Here is a 17042-nt window from a genome sequence, read left to right on the forward strand (position 1 = left end):
TTAAAAATCAAAACCTCAATTGTTCCTTTTTTTTCAAACTGTATGTCATTAAATGAACGAATTCTCTTCAAATTGCAAATTTTGTACTATTTCGCCCTGTTTTATCATACGGTGAACTATGACTTTGCAAAAAGAGCGCTTACAAATTGATATGGGGTCAAAATTAAAATTGTGTTAAAACCAAATCCAAAGTATTCCTCTGGTAATATGGATCCAGACAACAGTCTGGAGTCTATAGCGAAAAGGTCGAATGTCAATATTTGGGCTCCACACGGGTCAAAACAGAAAAAAATATCTTCCGATTTTAATGAAATGGTCTCATTATTGTTTGTCTTGTTATAACACCCCCCCCCCTCATAAAAAAGAATAGTTAGCACTATGTCACTATATGCCAAGGAAACACAACAGAATATGTTACAATCAATGAATACGTAACCGCATAGGCCTACTGACCCATTTCACTGTGAAGTATTTTCTAATTATCGCCCAATTTCGGTACTACCTTGTTTTTCGAAGATACTTGAAAGACTAGTGTTTAACAGATGTATTGCGTATATGGATAGTAATAAAATACTAAATGATAAGCAGTTTGGTTTTCGAAACAACCATTCTACATACATGGCCATAACTCAACTAGTTGACAAAATTAACTATGCCGTTGAAAGAAATGAAACCACAATTGGAATATTCTTAGACCTTTCCAAAGCCTTTGACACTATCGACCACAAACATATTAATTCATAAATTGGAACACTATGGTTTTCGTGGTATCGTACTTCAGTGGTTCACTAATTATGTAAGCAACAGAAAACAATATGTACATTACAACTCTTGTGAATCAGAACTTAAAGATATTATTTGCGGTGTACCTCAAGGTTCTATACTGGGTCCCTTATTATTCATTCTCTATGTAAACGATATTATCAACCCATCAGATGTATTAGACTTTATATTATTCGCAGATGATACTACTATTCTGTACTCACATAAAGATATTGAAAGTAAATATCAATTAATTAATAATGAATTGAAAGAAATTAGTAATTGGTTCAAACTATCGGTAAATGCAAGTAAAACAAATTACATGGTTTTGGGTACACCACATATGACATCAAAAATAAACTCAACTGTGTGTGATGTATCTCCTGAGATCATTTTAGATGAGACAGTTCTGGAACGGGTTACTAATACAAAATTCCTGGGTGTGATTATTGATGAATGTTTGACGTGGAAATACCATAATAAACTGTATAGCAAAAACCATCTCACGAAATATTGGAGTTATGAACAAACTTAAATTTTATGTACGACTACCTGGTCGTATTCTTTATTCTCTATATTGTACTCTTGTTTTACCTTATTTCAATTATGGAATATTGATTTGGGAGGATACGTGTAAAACATACTTGGATAAAATTATGAAATTACAGAAATGGGCTGTGAGGACAATAGCAAATAGTCATTATAGAAGCCACACTGCTCCCTTATTTGCCAAATACAATATTTTAACTCTTGCAGACACCTACAAACTTGAATTGGGGGTATTTGTGTACAAGTACAGTAATATTGAATTACCGGGCGTATTTGATGACTTCTTTACACTACGTTCCAATATTCATAATTACCAAACGAGAAACGCAGGTAAATTCAACTTAATGAAGAACAACAAAACATTTACTGACCATGCCATTCGTACTGCTGGTCCAATATTATGGAATTCATTGCCAAACTCAATAAAAACGGCAAATTCATTGAAACATTTCCGTAAGATATATAAACGTGACTTAATCTCAAAATATGATTAATTCTTGAGCATTGTGTTTCTCGTTTGTTTGTTATGCTTTGTTTTGTTTTTACTTCTTTTGATGGTAACATTTCTTTGTTAAGGGGGGTGACTTCCTCTGGCCTTACTGGCCTTCTGGTCATCCCCTCCATAATTCGTTTGTTTGATATTGCCTTTGTTTTTTAAAATTTATACTTGTGTGATTTCATGTGAATTGTGGGAAAATAAAATATCTTGTATCTTGTATCTTGTATCTTGTGATACTTAGGTAACAAAATGTCCTGTCACGGTCGTCTAAACTTTTCTTTTTGGGATTGTACAATGTACTTATAATATTAACCAGAGAAGATCTTCTCTGTTGATCAAAATCGGGTTTTTTTCTGTTTTCTATTGCCTTTGCAATCTAAGGCATAGGCCCTATTAGAATAGGTTTGAGCCCAATCGGAACAATTTTGAATTTTGACCTCAGTCATGTCAGTGTAAACTTTGGCCCTAAAATTCTGACACAGGCCTAGACTTCTCCGTAGTCCACTTGCCATTGTGCATACTCAGTATTACCCAAACTCCGATTGTGTGCACAATTGATAGATTTTCCTGATCTGTTCAGTCACCGTACGCCCTCTGTTAGCTTGATACCCAAGATTTTTCACTTTTCAGGCAGTCAGCAGTCAGCAACGCGAGCAATTCTCCAATAAAACAGACTGCTGGATATCACTGGTAGGCATGAAGGGAGCCCTCTTTCAAAAAAATATTTAAAAAACACAAATTATTGTTTAAAGTAAGGCAGGACACAAATCACTTAGAATGCCTACATCTAGGTGGTACACGATAATATCGAGATTAATAACATAGGCCTATTTCTAAATTTCTCAAAATTCGACTATGGCATAGTCTAACACAGGCCCGGCGCGTAGCCAGGATTTATTGGGGGTAGAGGTGCCGGGCGTAACTATTCCGTATATAGTTAACATTCTCTCTTAAATTGCCCGAATGTTCACTCTAAAACAGTTTGAAATCTCATTCCAAACATAATGCAACACATGTCATTTGGCAGTACATTAGGAGTAACACTTGATTATAATAGTGAAATCAGTTTACAAAGAGAGTTAGAGTGAAAACAAACAAAAAAAACCATTTCAATCTATTTTTCAATCTATATTATTTAGATTGATTCCTATCATCAATCGTTAAAGAACCAAACAGGAAATATGACAACTCTGATGAGTTTGTTTCCAACATAAATGAACTAACATTTGGATGTCTTCTACTCTCTTAAAACCAAAGATTGAAAAATCAATCTTAAAGATTGTGTTGCGGGAAATGTCTAAAATTAGATTGAAAATGCAATAGAATTTAGTTTGAATTTTCAATTTTTAAGACTGATTTCTCAATCTTAATTTGGACTTTTCCCTCACCCCATCTTTCCATTTAAGAGAGTACTATATACATGGAGTCCCAGAATCTTCATGCACAAAATTGATAGTTGACATAATCAGGTCCACGCCTTCTACATACTTATAGCGGGACAAGTTTGAATATTCAATCAAAAAGATTGAATTTTCAATCTCGCCATCCCGAATTAGGGACAAATCGTTTTCGACTGTATATGATTTGAATTTTTCAAACTTTAAAAAGGAATGATTCTCAATCTTTTACAATTTTTTAGTGATTAAAGGTAGGGGCAAATCTTTTTCGATTGAATTTTCAGCAGAAAGGATTGATTTTTATTGTTTTTCAATCTTTTGCCGCCCAAATTAGGGACAAGTCCTCATCCAGTTAGTTTTGAAATCTCGTTCCAAACATAATGCAACACATGTCATTTGGCAGTACATTAGGAGTAACACTTGATTAGATAGTGAAATCAGTTTACAAAGAGAGTTAGAGTGAAAAAAAATCATTTCAATCTATTTTTCAATCTATTTAGATTGATTCCTATCAGCAATCGTTAAAGAACCAAACAAGAAAGATGAGATAGCCACAAAATATGAAAAACTCTGATGAATTTGTTTCCAACATAAATGAATTAACATTTGGGTGTCTTCTACTCTTCTATATAGGCCTACATGGGGTCCCAATATCTTCATGCACAAAATTGATAGTTGACATAATCAGGTCCACACCTTCTATACACTTATAGCGGGACAAGTTTCATCTATATTTGGCTAAAGCCTAAAAGTCATAAGACATACATTATTAATCACTGGAATTATTATATGAATTCATTCAGTGGAATTAGCACCTGGATCTCCCATGCACCCCTAAGAAGATCATCATTCGTTCAGCATGTGGAAGATCGTCATCGCCGTTTTCTGAGATTCATCATCTTCATGGAGCGTCTTGATGGCAGAACATTTGCCAAATGAAAGTACAATCATAGGTATATCAAAATTGAGGCAAGCCATCATCAAGTGAAGAGAGTTGATGCAGCTGGGATGGGACTGTTCTCGGATTGTGTTCTGTACTCATTTCTCAGTTTGTTAAGCTGACATTCACGACAGAGAGGTCAGTTAATTAAAGCAACCACATTCATTGACATTGTGGTCCAGGCATGGCCTCCAGTTACTGAACATATTTTAAAATTTTAAGTCCTATACGATCCAAAAAGGGATGCGGATTCGGGATTCAGAACGCGTAAAAAAGCTAAATATATGAATTATCTTTGGTGTTATATAAACCAGCTTTAATTGCTATCTTCAGTAGATAGCAAAAACAAAACAAAACAAAACAAAACAAAAACCAACCAAACAAACAAAAAAACAAACAAACAAACAAACAAACAAACAAACAAACAGACAAACAAACAAACAAAATCATCAAACATAACTATATCAAAAGAGTTCCTTAAGAGCTTTTGCTAAAGGTATCAATTATTTTCCTTGTAGGCCCTAAATGCTATCTTCAGAAGATAGCAAAAAAGAAAGCAAATAAAAATATACCAAAAACATTGCCTAACACTCGTTCTAGCTATACAGAAAAAATAGCATTAGGCATGTTAGGCCTAATAAAAAGATATAAACAAGATAAATGTTAAAATGACGACTGATAAAAATTCGAACGGGACTCATATAGCCGAGAACACGTGATGGAAATATAATAAATAAACAAAACTGCAAAAGGTGACTGATCTGTTAAAAAGATATAAGGATTCAGAACGCGTCGGAGCTATAATAATTGGTCGATACAAATGCCAAATGTATGAATAATTAATTTTGATTTTGATTTTTTTTTTTTTTTTTTTTAATACACATTTTATGGCAAATTATTAAAAATTGATATTTTTTATATTTTTAATATTTAACAGTCCTCGAAGTAAACTTTATAAATCTAATAATATACTTTTAGTGTATGTATATAGGCCTAGCTGGGAGAAAAAGCCGTCCATCGTTTGGAAATTTTGACCTTTCCTATTGAAGATACACATTTTTCCCGTCCCAATCGGACATAATTTTTTGAGGTCTTTTGGGGAACGGGCAAAACTTGGATATCTTCAATACGAAAGGTCAAAATGTCTGATGTGCTCTCATGTCATGATGTCACCAAAAATATAGTCATAAAAATAGGCCTAGGCTATACAAACAACGTTGCTACCGGTATCCGATCCCTTAAATTATTTCTTTCTCTCTCTCTTACCCTTTTTTTTAATTATTATTATTATTATTTCTTATATTATTATAATCGTATATGATATGATGGTATCAAAAAATACATTTAAAAAATACCGTACATAAATAGCTATAAATAAATGTATTATGACACATAGGGCCTATGGGTGGTACCAGCTTTGTACCAGCTTTGTACCATACACGGGGAATATTTTTGTGTAGTCTCTTTATCAACTGAAAGCAAACGCTGAAAAGGTTATCGTGTGACAGATCAAATCGAGAAAGCAACTGTGTTATTTATAGCAGGGTATCAAAATACCTAAATCGATTTTAAGAACGTTTTTCATATCTTTTTTCCATATAGGTACTTAAAATATATCTGGAAACATGGATTTTCTCCTATTTTAGGGGAAATTTTACTTCAAAATATGTAATAGACACGTTGTTTATTATTAGAAGAATCTGGAAGTATGACGTCATTGCATAACCAGCATTCTCCAAAAGTGTACTTGTTTCTTTCGGCAATAAAAAATCATGGCGGAAGGTGGTGGACCACCGGAGTTACAAACTCAGAAAAAAGAAATCTCTGAGCTAATTAACACAACTTTGGTAAAAGGAGATACTTGGTAAGATGTATAACAATGAAATAGTTGAGGTTTTACGCCAATTAGGTTTGCAGTTTACTTTTTCTCGAGGGGAATCCGAACGCCGGCTTGGGCAAAAATGTTCAGTACTTTAGCACGGCCATAAATGATCATTGCATGATTACATTTTCTAGTGCAATTTCCGTGTCAACATTTAATACATATTATAGCAATGACGTTATTCACGTTAAACTATACTATAATACAGTTTTGATTTTTGGAAATTATCTGTCAATCATGGGTATCATTGACTATTGTTCCAAAAATAAATTCATTAAGGCATTTTCAGATTTATCATGTTTATAAATTACTAGAGGTATACCCGTATGGCCGTATGCATTAATGAATTTATTTATTTATTTAACTGACCATTTCTTTCTTCAGTTAAAGGGTTAATATAGCCTAATACAATCACCAGCATAAAGTGGTATAGGTCTAATCCTGGGGACTTTTATTTATCATAGCCTGATTCCTCAGATTTATTTTACCAAGTTAATAAGCTCAATCCAGCTGATAGTGTACTGTTTCACCCCATTGACCCCTTATGACCTTTGACCCTGGATGACCTATTGGATGACCTTTGACCTCAGATGACATCACTTATTTACGGTAATTAACTACATCAATTAATAAATATATTTTTATTGTTTTACTGACTACACTTTGTTTCTTCCTTCATTTAATGGGTTAATATAAAACCCACAGTGGAAGACATTGGCTTGATAGCAAGAGTTGGTATATTGTGCAAGGCCTATACATGTATCAGCCTGATCAGAACATATGATCAGAGCTATTTATAGATTAACAGAGAGGGCATTCAGGGTGCAATATACCATACTGTGGATTTTGGATAAAACAAACAAAATATCACATTTTCGCCGATTTTGAGCCCAATCCTTTACCGATCTCGACCAAATGTGACCTCCGCATTCCCTCGCATCAAGGAGTCCACCCTCCGAGTTACAGCCCAATCGGACCAAGTTTAAAATTTGACCTTTGACCTTCGACCTCCGATTTCGACCGAAGGTAGCTTACGACACTCCCGTATTTTTCTGCATCCCCGTGCGAATTTGGCGAGGCTCGGATGAAAACTGAGGGAGCCTTTTACCAACACGCATACATACACGCATACAACATAAGGCAAATTATAGTAAGATGACAAAATGATCATCGTAATTTGGTTTTTGTTAAAACTGCACATGTGCATGTCATTGTCAACAAACACAGTCCCAACTTAGACTCGGGATAAATTCACATAAGCGTGAGCAAAAAGTTATATGCAACGCACAACTACTAAACTAGCGTTTCCCTAGTACAAGGAACTTATACGATGTCCTCATTCACAAACTGATAGTATCTGTCCATCGTATAAGACTGTTACCGTACGGCAGCGTGTTGAAGGAATGTTACACAGTCAAGAATAGGCTCCATCATTTTTTTATTCGGATCCCTCACAGTCTCCCAAAACATCAAAAGCGTTGCATGTATACTTACTTAAGACTGTCCTTTTTCACAGAACGCAGACAGAGTAGGGCCAACTTGCCTAGAAATTGTCAAATTTTAGCAAGAAATATCTCTGTGTAATCCTATGCAAGTCCCACATCACATCGTTTTCAGCGATCATGTTTTTTTTTCTGAAGTTTGGCTGGTACCCACCAGCGTCATGCACGTGACATGACACAGCTAAAATAATCGACCGGAAATCGGGGATCATTAAAACGTCAACAAATTTCAAAACACAGAAATCGGTAAACTTAATGGCGAGCGGTCCGACTTTTGAGCCATAAAAGTTTATGTGGTGAACTAGTTTTCCCCGCCGTGGCCTATAACCTTGTGTTTATACAAAAGTGTACTCGCAATACTCTTGCCACCGGGTTTATACATTATAAAGTTCTTCTTCTTATTTGGAACCACACGCAGATGAATAGGTTGTGCGCAATAAGATGCATGCTTGAGTTCCTTTCTTCTTCTTCTTCTTAATATATGAATGCTTGAGTTCCTTTCCTGCTTGGGGAAGTTGTAGTGCGTTTATATGTCGGTGCTTCTTTTAGAGTTTCTGTGTTTGCTATGTTACAATGATGAGGTTTTCCGGTAGTATGTTCCAGTCCGAGATTGACCTCGGAAAAAATGTGTTTTTGTAGCAGTCTTTCTTAGGTTGGTATCTTTGAAATGCTTTGTTGTGGTGACTGGTGGGGCGTGTAACTGGTGGCAAGAACTTTTGCGCCGGTATGGCAACCTGACTATTTTGAATCTTGTTAAGGGGGTACTACACCCCTGCCCAATTTTGTGCTAACCTTTGCATTTTTCTCAAAAATTATAGCGCATTGGTGACAAGTAAGATATGTATATTATAGGGGCAAGGACTACAACAACTGCACTGAAAATTTTATTTCGGCACAGACAACAGTTGTGGAGTTACAGTCAAAAATGAGGGAAACCAATATTTGATCAATAAATCAATAACTACTTGCCTTGAGTTGGTGAATTTTCAGTGCAGTAGTTGTAGTCCTTGCCCCTATAATATACATATCTTATTTGTCACCAATGTGCTATAATTTTTGAGAAAAATTCAAAAATAGGCACAAAATTTTCCAGGGGTGTAGTACCCCCTTAAACATGCATGGCCATCCTTGAGATCTTTCTTCTGGTTTGAAGTGGCTCCCATTCAAGACACTCAATCATGTCTGTGACGCTACTTCGCCGACCATAGTCCCTGCACACGAAGCGGGCAGCCTTTCGCTGAACACTTTCCACTTTCTTTGTCTTCTTTGGTGTAGGGGTCCCACACTGTAGCTGAAAATTCTAAGTGTGGTCTGATGAGAGTTTGTAGGCTTGAGCTTGGTTGGACAGGGATGTAAGTTTCTATATGCACCATACCTAACCTAGGACTTGTTTGGCCTTTGAGGTAACATGGGCAGTGTGATTCCCCCACTTGAGATCATTTGATTTTTGTGGGTCCAAATTGCAATTATGTATGGAACTTCAGAAACATCTGGAAATGTATTTTCAATACTGGCGCAAACGATAAATATTGAAGTATGTCAAATTTGGCACCCAAAACTTACCAAAGACGAGTCCAATTACTGGGTAAAAGACGACTTACCGCGATCGGCTGCCTTTCTCATAAAGAACTTCAATTACTACCTAATAACATGTATACTTTAATCATTTGTTCGGTTGAAAATACAACTACAGCGAAAACATGTTTTCGCGATGTGTTGACATTATTATTGTAACATAATATTTGCACGATTTTGAAAAAAAACACCGCAAGTCAACCTCTTCCATGGTTCATCTCAAATCGCTGATCAAATATTTGTGCATGAAATAGCGATGGGGTGTGTATTATGTTGCAGCGATTTTAGTAATTGTATGTAATTTATGGGATTATGAATGAAAAGACAGAAAAGTTGTTAAAAAAATATGCTGTGAGCCAATTGAGCTGGGTTATCTATCGCACAATGACGTCAATGACGATCTATGATGATATTTTCTATTTCTTGGATGGGATTTTTCCGGGTCCAAGCACAGCCTGCTGGACCCATTCAGGCTACATTTAATCTTACTTTTTCCGAGTCCAGTGAGTTCAAAAAGCGTCCTGGACGCGAAAACGTGAAAAACTGTGAACCCTGAATTACACACAACACGTATGACACATTGCTCAACTTGGGCAATGTGGGGCGATCCTGACTTTTTAGGCCACCTGAGCTGTATAACTTTATATGGTTAAAATTGCTATTTTGGTTTTTTTAAGGTTCTGGTTCTGGTTTCATAGACGTAGTTCAACACCCCAAGTGGGGAAAAGTGAACCGGTTGCGGTGTGTGTGCTTTGACTTTAAACATAATACCAAACATGTTTTCAACTGTATGAACATACCGTACCTTCTATCGAACAAGCTTGGTTACAAAATTTGTGTTTTTATCACTAATTTTGACGTAAAAGAGCTGAATGCAAAACCGGTGACCAGCTCCAAATCTGTAAAATGCGTTGGAAGTAGAATTTATTTCTGCTCATTTTGACACCTCATTTGTAGCAATGGACTAAATATTGACGTCACAGCGTACATTTAAATCAATGTAAGCCAAGATTTTAAAGTTGCAGTAAATTGTATTGTTTTTGTATTCAGTGTAATGGAAGGAAAGCTGTGTAATGATATCTGAGTGTTTTTCTATTGTAAAAATTTGTATGTAAGTGCAACTTTCAAATCTGGACCTCACTAGATTAAATTGACCGATGTTTTATTGTTTTCTGGGCTATCGTATCAAATGAGGTGTCAAAATGCGCAGAAATAAATTCTGCTTCCAACGCATTTTACAGATTTGTAATACAATAGCCCCTTTTTGAATAATGGCCATTATTTAAGGGGGGTTAGTTACTTTTTTTTAGATGTTTATTATGTATTGCAGATTTCCAGCAAATGTTATTTTGCACAAGGTCCTTGTAAGTGAAATAGAGTTTGCAAATTTGCACAATCGCACATGATAGTTACGCATTTTATGCTAGAGTACGTTGCTATCATTTTTCGATCAGCCAGCGTTGACATTTTTTGCAACGGATGTTATTTATTCTGTTAAATTATGTAGAAATTTAGATGATAGTTATTTTGATGAGTCAACTGTATCTTTTGAGTAAAGATTGCCTATTTTGAACAGTCTAAATTTTGTTGGAAGTGCAATTTTAGCAACGTTTTTGATATGATCGCCCGTCGTGATCGGCTGTGTTTCTTTGGGACTTTTACTGCTTTACACAGTCATGCTTCAGCGAATCCGACTCTATTATGAATGCGGCAGTCTCTAGCCTCGAATGGAGTGAAGCTCATCGGTGAGCAAATTCTGGCTAGTCTTCTCGAGCAAGCGTACATGCATTGAGTAACATAGCTTCACTTTTCATTTCTCTGAATAGGTTCTTGATTGACAGCAAGTGGTTCAAGCAGTGGAAGAAGTATGTTGGTTTTGACAGCTGGGATGCCTACAACATGGGCAACAGTTCATTCAACCCTGGACCTATCGACAATTCAGGATTGATAAAAGGTAATTGGTAATAAGATGGTCAAAGTTGACCAATTTTGAACTTCCTATAATTACATCGCAGCACAGTAATATAACACCAAATGAAATCACTTTTGTCAGGCAGATTTGTTTTGCACAACATAACTTCTAGATGGCAGTAATAATGGAAATCATATTTGCTCACTTAAAATGTGTTTATTCTGTGTCAAAAGGGATCCATTAAACTGTTTCACTTGATAATATGATCATGCTAATTGGCTGGTCATCGGCATGTAGAAGGGATGGAGGCATCACCTCTTATCCGCGATAGATAATTACCAATGTGTACCTGGAATTTGGATGAAAAACACTTTACTGAAGTGTCAGCATTTGCTGATGGTGGAACCAAGCTGGAATTCTTTATTATTATGTGCATGTAACAGAAAGTACAGGTGCTTAAATTTACAATTGACAGCATTTTTTATTACATTTCAAGATGGTACAGAAAACCACTTAAAGGAACACCTCATAGATGACCTAGACTACATCCTCGTCCCCCAGGAGGCATGGGACAAGCTGGTTGAATGGTATGGATCTATTGAATCTCAGGAACCCATCGACCGCAAGGTGGTAGAGTATGGGATGTTTGTGAAACACTGCAAGGTGGAAGTCTACCTGATGGAGCTGAAACTGTGCGAGAATGGCAAGCCTGATAAGTTTGTGACACAGCAGTTTAGTAAAGCAGATACAATAGGTATGAAGCGTATGCAATCTAATGAAGCCATTCCATTTCAAATCCATAGACACCCCAAAGACATGAGCTTAATCTGACTTGTCACATCAAAATGCAGTTCTTCTATGTTCTTTCATGAGATCCAGCTTCCAAGGTTTCAAAGAATTGATATTTGTATGAGGTTATTTTATTTTTTATTTTTTTCAAAAACTTTGCCTTATATCCAAGTATTGATCATTTCACAGGGGTTAATTTTAGAATAAACAGGGAATTGCCCTATGCTGTTCTTTTGAGTCCTAATTGATTCTGATGATTCTGTTAACACTTACCAAATGTTGACCTTTCAGAAACAATTGAAAACAAAATGAGGAAACTGTTCAACATTTCTGATGACACGGACACAAGGGTGTGGAATAAGTACATGAGTAATACCTATGAACATCTGAATAAGAAGGAGAACACTGTGCAGGACGCAGGACTCTATCAAGGACAGGTAGGTGCTGGACAATATTAGTGTACTTTTTAACAAGAAGCTTTCAAGAGTACCTGTGGGTCCTCCTTATTTTTAACAGTTAGGAATAAAGCGTACAATATGCGTTAATGCACAGTCCAGCCTATTTTATCGGCCATAAATGGGACCAAGCATTGGCCATTGACTAAAATTTGGATAAGTGAATTATAATGTAATTCTTCATTGAACCATCACCGAAAGGTGGTATTTCAGCTTAGTCTGGCGCAACAGAGATCTATTTAACCTTGAACAGGATTTGCCCTTTTGAGCAAAATACACCCCTAAACATGCTAAACAGGAATTTAGCATGGTTTTGCTGGTCTGAAAGATGCCCATAAGCAGGAATTTATCTGAAAGGTACCACCCTCACAGGTTTTTGATAAAATAAACCCTTATAGTATATGTTTTTGTTTATGATTGTCTAATACGTTTGGGTGAAGTTCCTGATGCCAGGGAAAACACTTCGTAAAATAGTGGGATCATTAAAATGACCCCTAAAAACACCAAAAAACAACCCTTTTTCTTGAAAACACCCCCTAAACAGCATTCATTCTCTGAAAAGGACCTTTTAATTCATGTTTTTCTGGTCACGCATGTGTACACTGTGAAACTTGAGCCCCCCACCCCCGGGACAAATGTATTGGTCATAATCTGACCAGTGATATTAATTTGACTTGAAAACAAACCATTATCAGCATGTGTTACAAACAAATCCTTGGCCTTTTGTTGTTTACAGGTGTTAGTTATAGAAAAGAAGAATGAAGATGGCAGCTGGCCCAGGCAGAGTTCTGTGTCATCATCATCATCAGCTTCCTCCTCTTCAGCCGCCTCCACAAGCACTTATAATGGTAGCAGTACTGGTTTGAAAGACTCCAACAAGGTCACACGTAATTCAACAAATTCTAGGTAAATAGTGAACAATGATGCTTCTTTCACATGATTTTAAGAATAAGACAGTATATGTGACCAGTTCTGACAAAACCAAGAACAAGTTGCATTTTTGACATTTCATGATTTGAATACAAATGTAAGCACTAGACAATACGCTTTAAAATGATACCAAAATTATAAAAATAGCATCAATACCTTTCAAGTTATGGATAATTTTGTAAATGGTACCTTGATATTTTTGACAAATTGTTATTCTGAGTAATGGGACAATTAGTTTCCTGCCTTACACAGGATTGAATAGGGATTATCATAGTTCAACTGTTAATCATTGATTTTAAAATAAACCTAATTTTATTAAGTACTCTCAAGGATTTGAAAGTCCACTTTATAGTCCCACAGTCAAATACCATGAAATTAAGAATTCCCATTTTTTTTTTGGGAATTTCATCTTTAAAGGCCTATAACTCAAATCATGTCTGGCGACTTGTTCCGGGCTTTGTTGGAGCTGGTCACATAGGTTATTTTAACTCATTTTAAATTTTAAATCTACTCTTAAACATTTGTAATAATAATACTTTCGATATTGCCAACTTTTTTCAATTGTGTAGTGGGTATGGTTCTTACTCTTCATCATATTCGGGATATGGAGGCTCGACATCGGGATACGATTATAATTACAGGAATAGCAGTCGTAGCTCAGCTAGCGTAACACCGGGCATCTGTGGACTGAGTAACCTGGGCAATACATGTTTTATGAATTCTGCATTACAATGTATGAGCAATGTGCCACCTCTAACGCAATATTTTATAAGTAAGTATAAGACATGCTTTTGTTAATTATTGAAATTATGAACTGTACTTGATTTTATAAAGGTGGAAATTATCTGGTCTGTGGTGATAATCTGTACCAGGGTTCGCGATAACCAGATTCTCATCACAGTTTGGGACTCAAATTGGCATGTTTATGAATCAAATAGCTTGATGCAAAGCGGAGTATTTCTGTCAAACTTGGCGTGTTCATAGAAGTGAAAAACAGTCAAAACCAAGTCGAAAACTTCCTGAATCGGTGCTCAAATTTTATGATGCTATGCGCTGATATCCCATACCAGACTGGCAGACATTATGCTAATGAACATGACATTGATATTATACTCTAGTTTAGGAGCTGCAGGCATAAGGAGTTGGAAATAAAACAGTATGAACAGTCTATATAGGACTATCATTGTAAAAGGCATGATTTCAATATGTATAGTTATATACAAAAGCTTCTGTACATTCTGTTTGCATCTTAATAATGTAAGTTAATTGATAGTGAATGATTCTTGACATGCTCTCTCTGTATATTTTCCCACATAGATGATGACTACAAGGATGAACTAAATACCAACAACCCCTTAGGCATGCATGGAGAAATAGCTAAATCCTATGCAGACTTAATTAAACAGATATGGTCAGGACACCATACGTATACAATACCTAGGAATTTCAAGGTAAGCATTCATGAATCGCTTGTCTGCTAGTTATTTAAGTTAATGCTTTGCGTGTTAGCCATAGGCTTCAACATAAAAAGTTTTGAGATTTCTCAAAATATCAAGAGCTGGCTTAAGAACAAAACCACTGAACCAATTCTAGGCTTGTTTATTCTCATTTTAATGTATTTTTCATGATGATTCCAAATATGGTCATGAAAATGTAAAATTCTGAAATTTTTGAATTTTTAAAGAAAATGTTAAACTTGTAGTCTGCAGTTGACACCTGCAAGGGTTAAATAAATGTACCACATGTATATGGAAGGGCAGTAATTATGTGAAAGGTTTATGAATCAATAATTTCAGCATGGTTGGTGCATACTGATACTTGCTGTGTATAAAGTCCTATCAGTATGGATATGAAAGCTTGGTTTATTACCAGGTACTGACGAAAGGTACAATTCCCTTTTTATGTTCTAATATGTTTGTTTATTGCCATTTCAGATGCAAGTCGGCAGATTTGCACCTCAATTTTCAGGGTTCCAGCAGCAGGACTCCCAAGAACTACTAGCCTTCCTTCTAGATGGACTTCATGAAGATCTAAACAGAATATTGAAGAAACCATACATAGAATCAAAAGATAGCGATGGCAGAAACGATGAGGTAAGTTAGTTCAAAGATTTCCTTGTCAGCTGAAGTTTTATAGAAAGAGACTATTGTTGCAGATCATTAATTGAAAAAATTACCAGTTGTGACATTCTTATCATTATCAATGCCAATTGTCAAAGTCTTATAGCACTGGTCCATTGGATAAATCCAGCGGTAAACACTCCAAATGCCAACTCAATCGCCAATTGGTCCAAGCTGAAACAAAATAAAAAAATATCATTGATATACTAGCTGTCTCATCTAGTGCTAACCTAATGTCCATCTGCTCTGCTCCACAGGTCGTCTCCAAAGAATCATGGGATAATCACCTAAAGCGCAATAACTCAATCATAACGGATTTATATCATGGACAATTTAAATCCACTCTGGTGTGCCCAGAGTGTAGCAAGGTGTCAGTGACTTTTGACCCATTTTGCTTCCTAAGTTTGCCTTTACCTATCAAGAAGGAGAGAACATTGGAGGTGTTTGTTGTTAGTATGGAGCCACAAAGTAAACCTGTACAGGTATGCTAAGTAAAGATTGCAAGCAAGCAATTATTGTAATGGTAATACTAGATCTACTAAGAGAGGGAAGGGAAATCAAGTAAGTTGCAATCGCAATCAAAATGGGCATACATTGCGAGGTGCGCTGTGGTGCGTACACAGTCGGTGAATCTGGTGTGCTGACTTGCGTATGGTCTACTAAACTCAAACCAACAGGTTTGTTCAACGTGTCTCATTACATAATATGTGGATATATCTTGGATACTGATGTCATGGAAGTAGTGCTTTCCAAATTGTGGCACATAAACCAATGGAAGCTGTAGCTGACCTTGGCCATTGTTTTTACATCGAGGCAATCTACATTGGATACTAGATCCGCATCAATGTGGATTTACGATATCCAGATCAGTGTGGATACTTGAGTAGTGCACTGGGTAGACTGTCTACCCAGCATAAATGTCATGCTGTAACATTTGAAACCAGCTGTAATGGGTTAATCCAGTTGAAATTAATACTATGGAAGATGCAACCTTAATCTCTCATATGGCCGTGTGTTTTGAACTCGCCACCCTTAGCGTTACATCACAAATATTATGAATTTTTACACCAATCAAGTTTCAAATTAGAATATCTACACAACTATCAACCCTAAACTAGCAAAAGTATACATTTTTGAAAAGCTGAAGGCATAAGCAATTCAAATATACATGTTTCAACTCATTGTACAGGGTGACCTTGAAGTTATACAGGGTGACCTTGAAGTTATACAGGGTGGAATAAAACAATTCCAAATAAAAAATGGGTCACTTAATGCATTGCTTATTACTAACTTGCAGTTATAAACTGAAAGTAAACAACATTGATTTGGTTAGAGGTTACGGGGATCCTACTGACTGGGGAAGAAAAAAAATCACAGCTGTTTGGTAATCTCAGAATACAGGGTGTCCCAAAATATGTTCACATTTTTTTACAATTCAACATATTTTGAACTGAAACATTTTACCCCTAACCCATACAGAAAAAAGTAAGTCCATATTTAGATTCCTCATCAAATTTCCTCTCAGAAAATGTATACTTTGACTATGATAGGATAAGTAATTAAATATTTACAGCAACTTTTAGATTTTGAAGACATCCGCATTGCTTAGGGAGTGTTCAGAAATACTTTGGTGGGGGGGCTGGTAAAAAGGGAGGGGGGGGCCAAAAAAGTTTTGGACCTTAAAAGAGGGGGGGCCAAAAAGTTTTAGGTGGTAGGAAAGGGGGTCAAAA

The 17042-nt window shown here is 36.0% G+C and overlaps 1 protein-coding gene across 1 annotated transcript in view; it reads left to right on the plus strand.

Annotated features, from left to right (window-relative positions):
- The first annotated feature begins 5877 nt into the window (after positions 1 to 5877).
- LOC140148486 (ubiquitin carboxyl-terminal hydrolase 4-like) overlaps positions 5878 to 17042 on the plus strand; it is a 33113-nt gene continuing 21948 nt past the window's right edge. Inside the window, exons 1-9 of the mRNA XM_072170469.1 lie at positions 5878 to 6011; positions 10933 to 11060; positions 11515 to 11772; positions 12099 to 12244; positions 12999 to 13168; positions 13762 to 13964; positions 14510 to 14643; positions 15127 to 15285; positions 15570 to 15794. Coding sequence (XP_072026570.1) covers positions 5920 to 6011; positions 10933 to 11060; positions 11515 to 11772; positions 12099 to 12244; positions 12999 to 13168; positions 13762 to 13964; positions 14510 to 14643; positions 15127 to 15285; positions 15570 to 15794 — 1515 coding nt within the window. The 5' untranslated portion in view covers positions 5878 to 5919. The remainder of the gene's footprint in view (positions 6012 to 10932; positions 11061 to 11514; positions 11773 to 12098; positions 12245 to 12998; positions 13169 to 13761; positions 13965 to 14509; positions 14644 to 15126; positions 15286 to 15569; positions 15795 to 17042) is intronic.

Source organism: Amphiura filiformis, chromosome 3 (genome assembly GCF_039555335.1).
Source record: "Amphiura filiformis chromosome 3, Afil_fr2py, whole genome shotgun sequence".
Lineage (NCBI taxonomy): Eukaryota > Metazoa > Echinodermata > Ophiuroidea > Amphilepidida > Amphiuridae > Amphiura > Amphiura filiformis.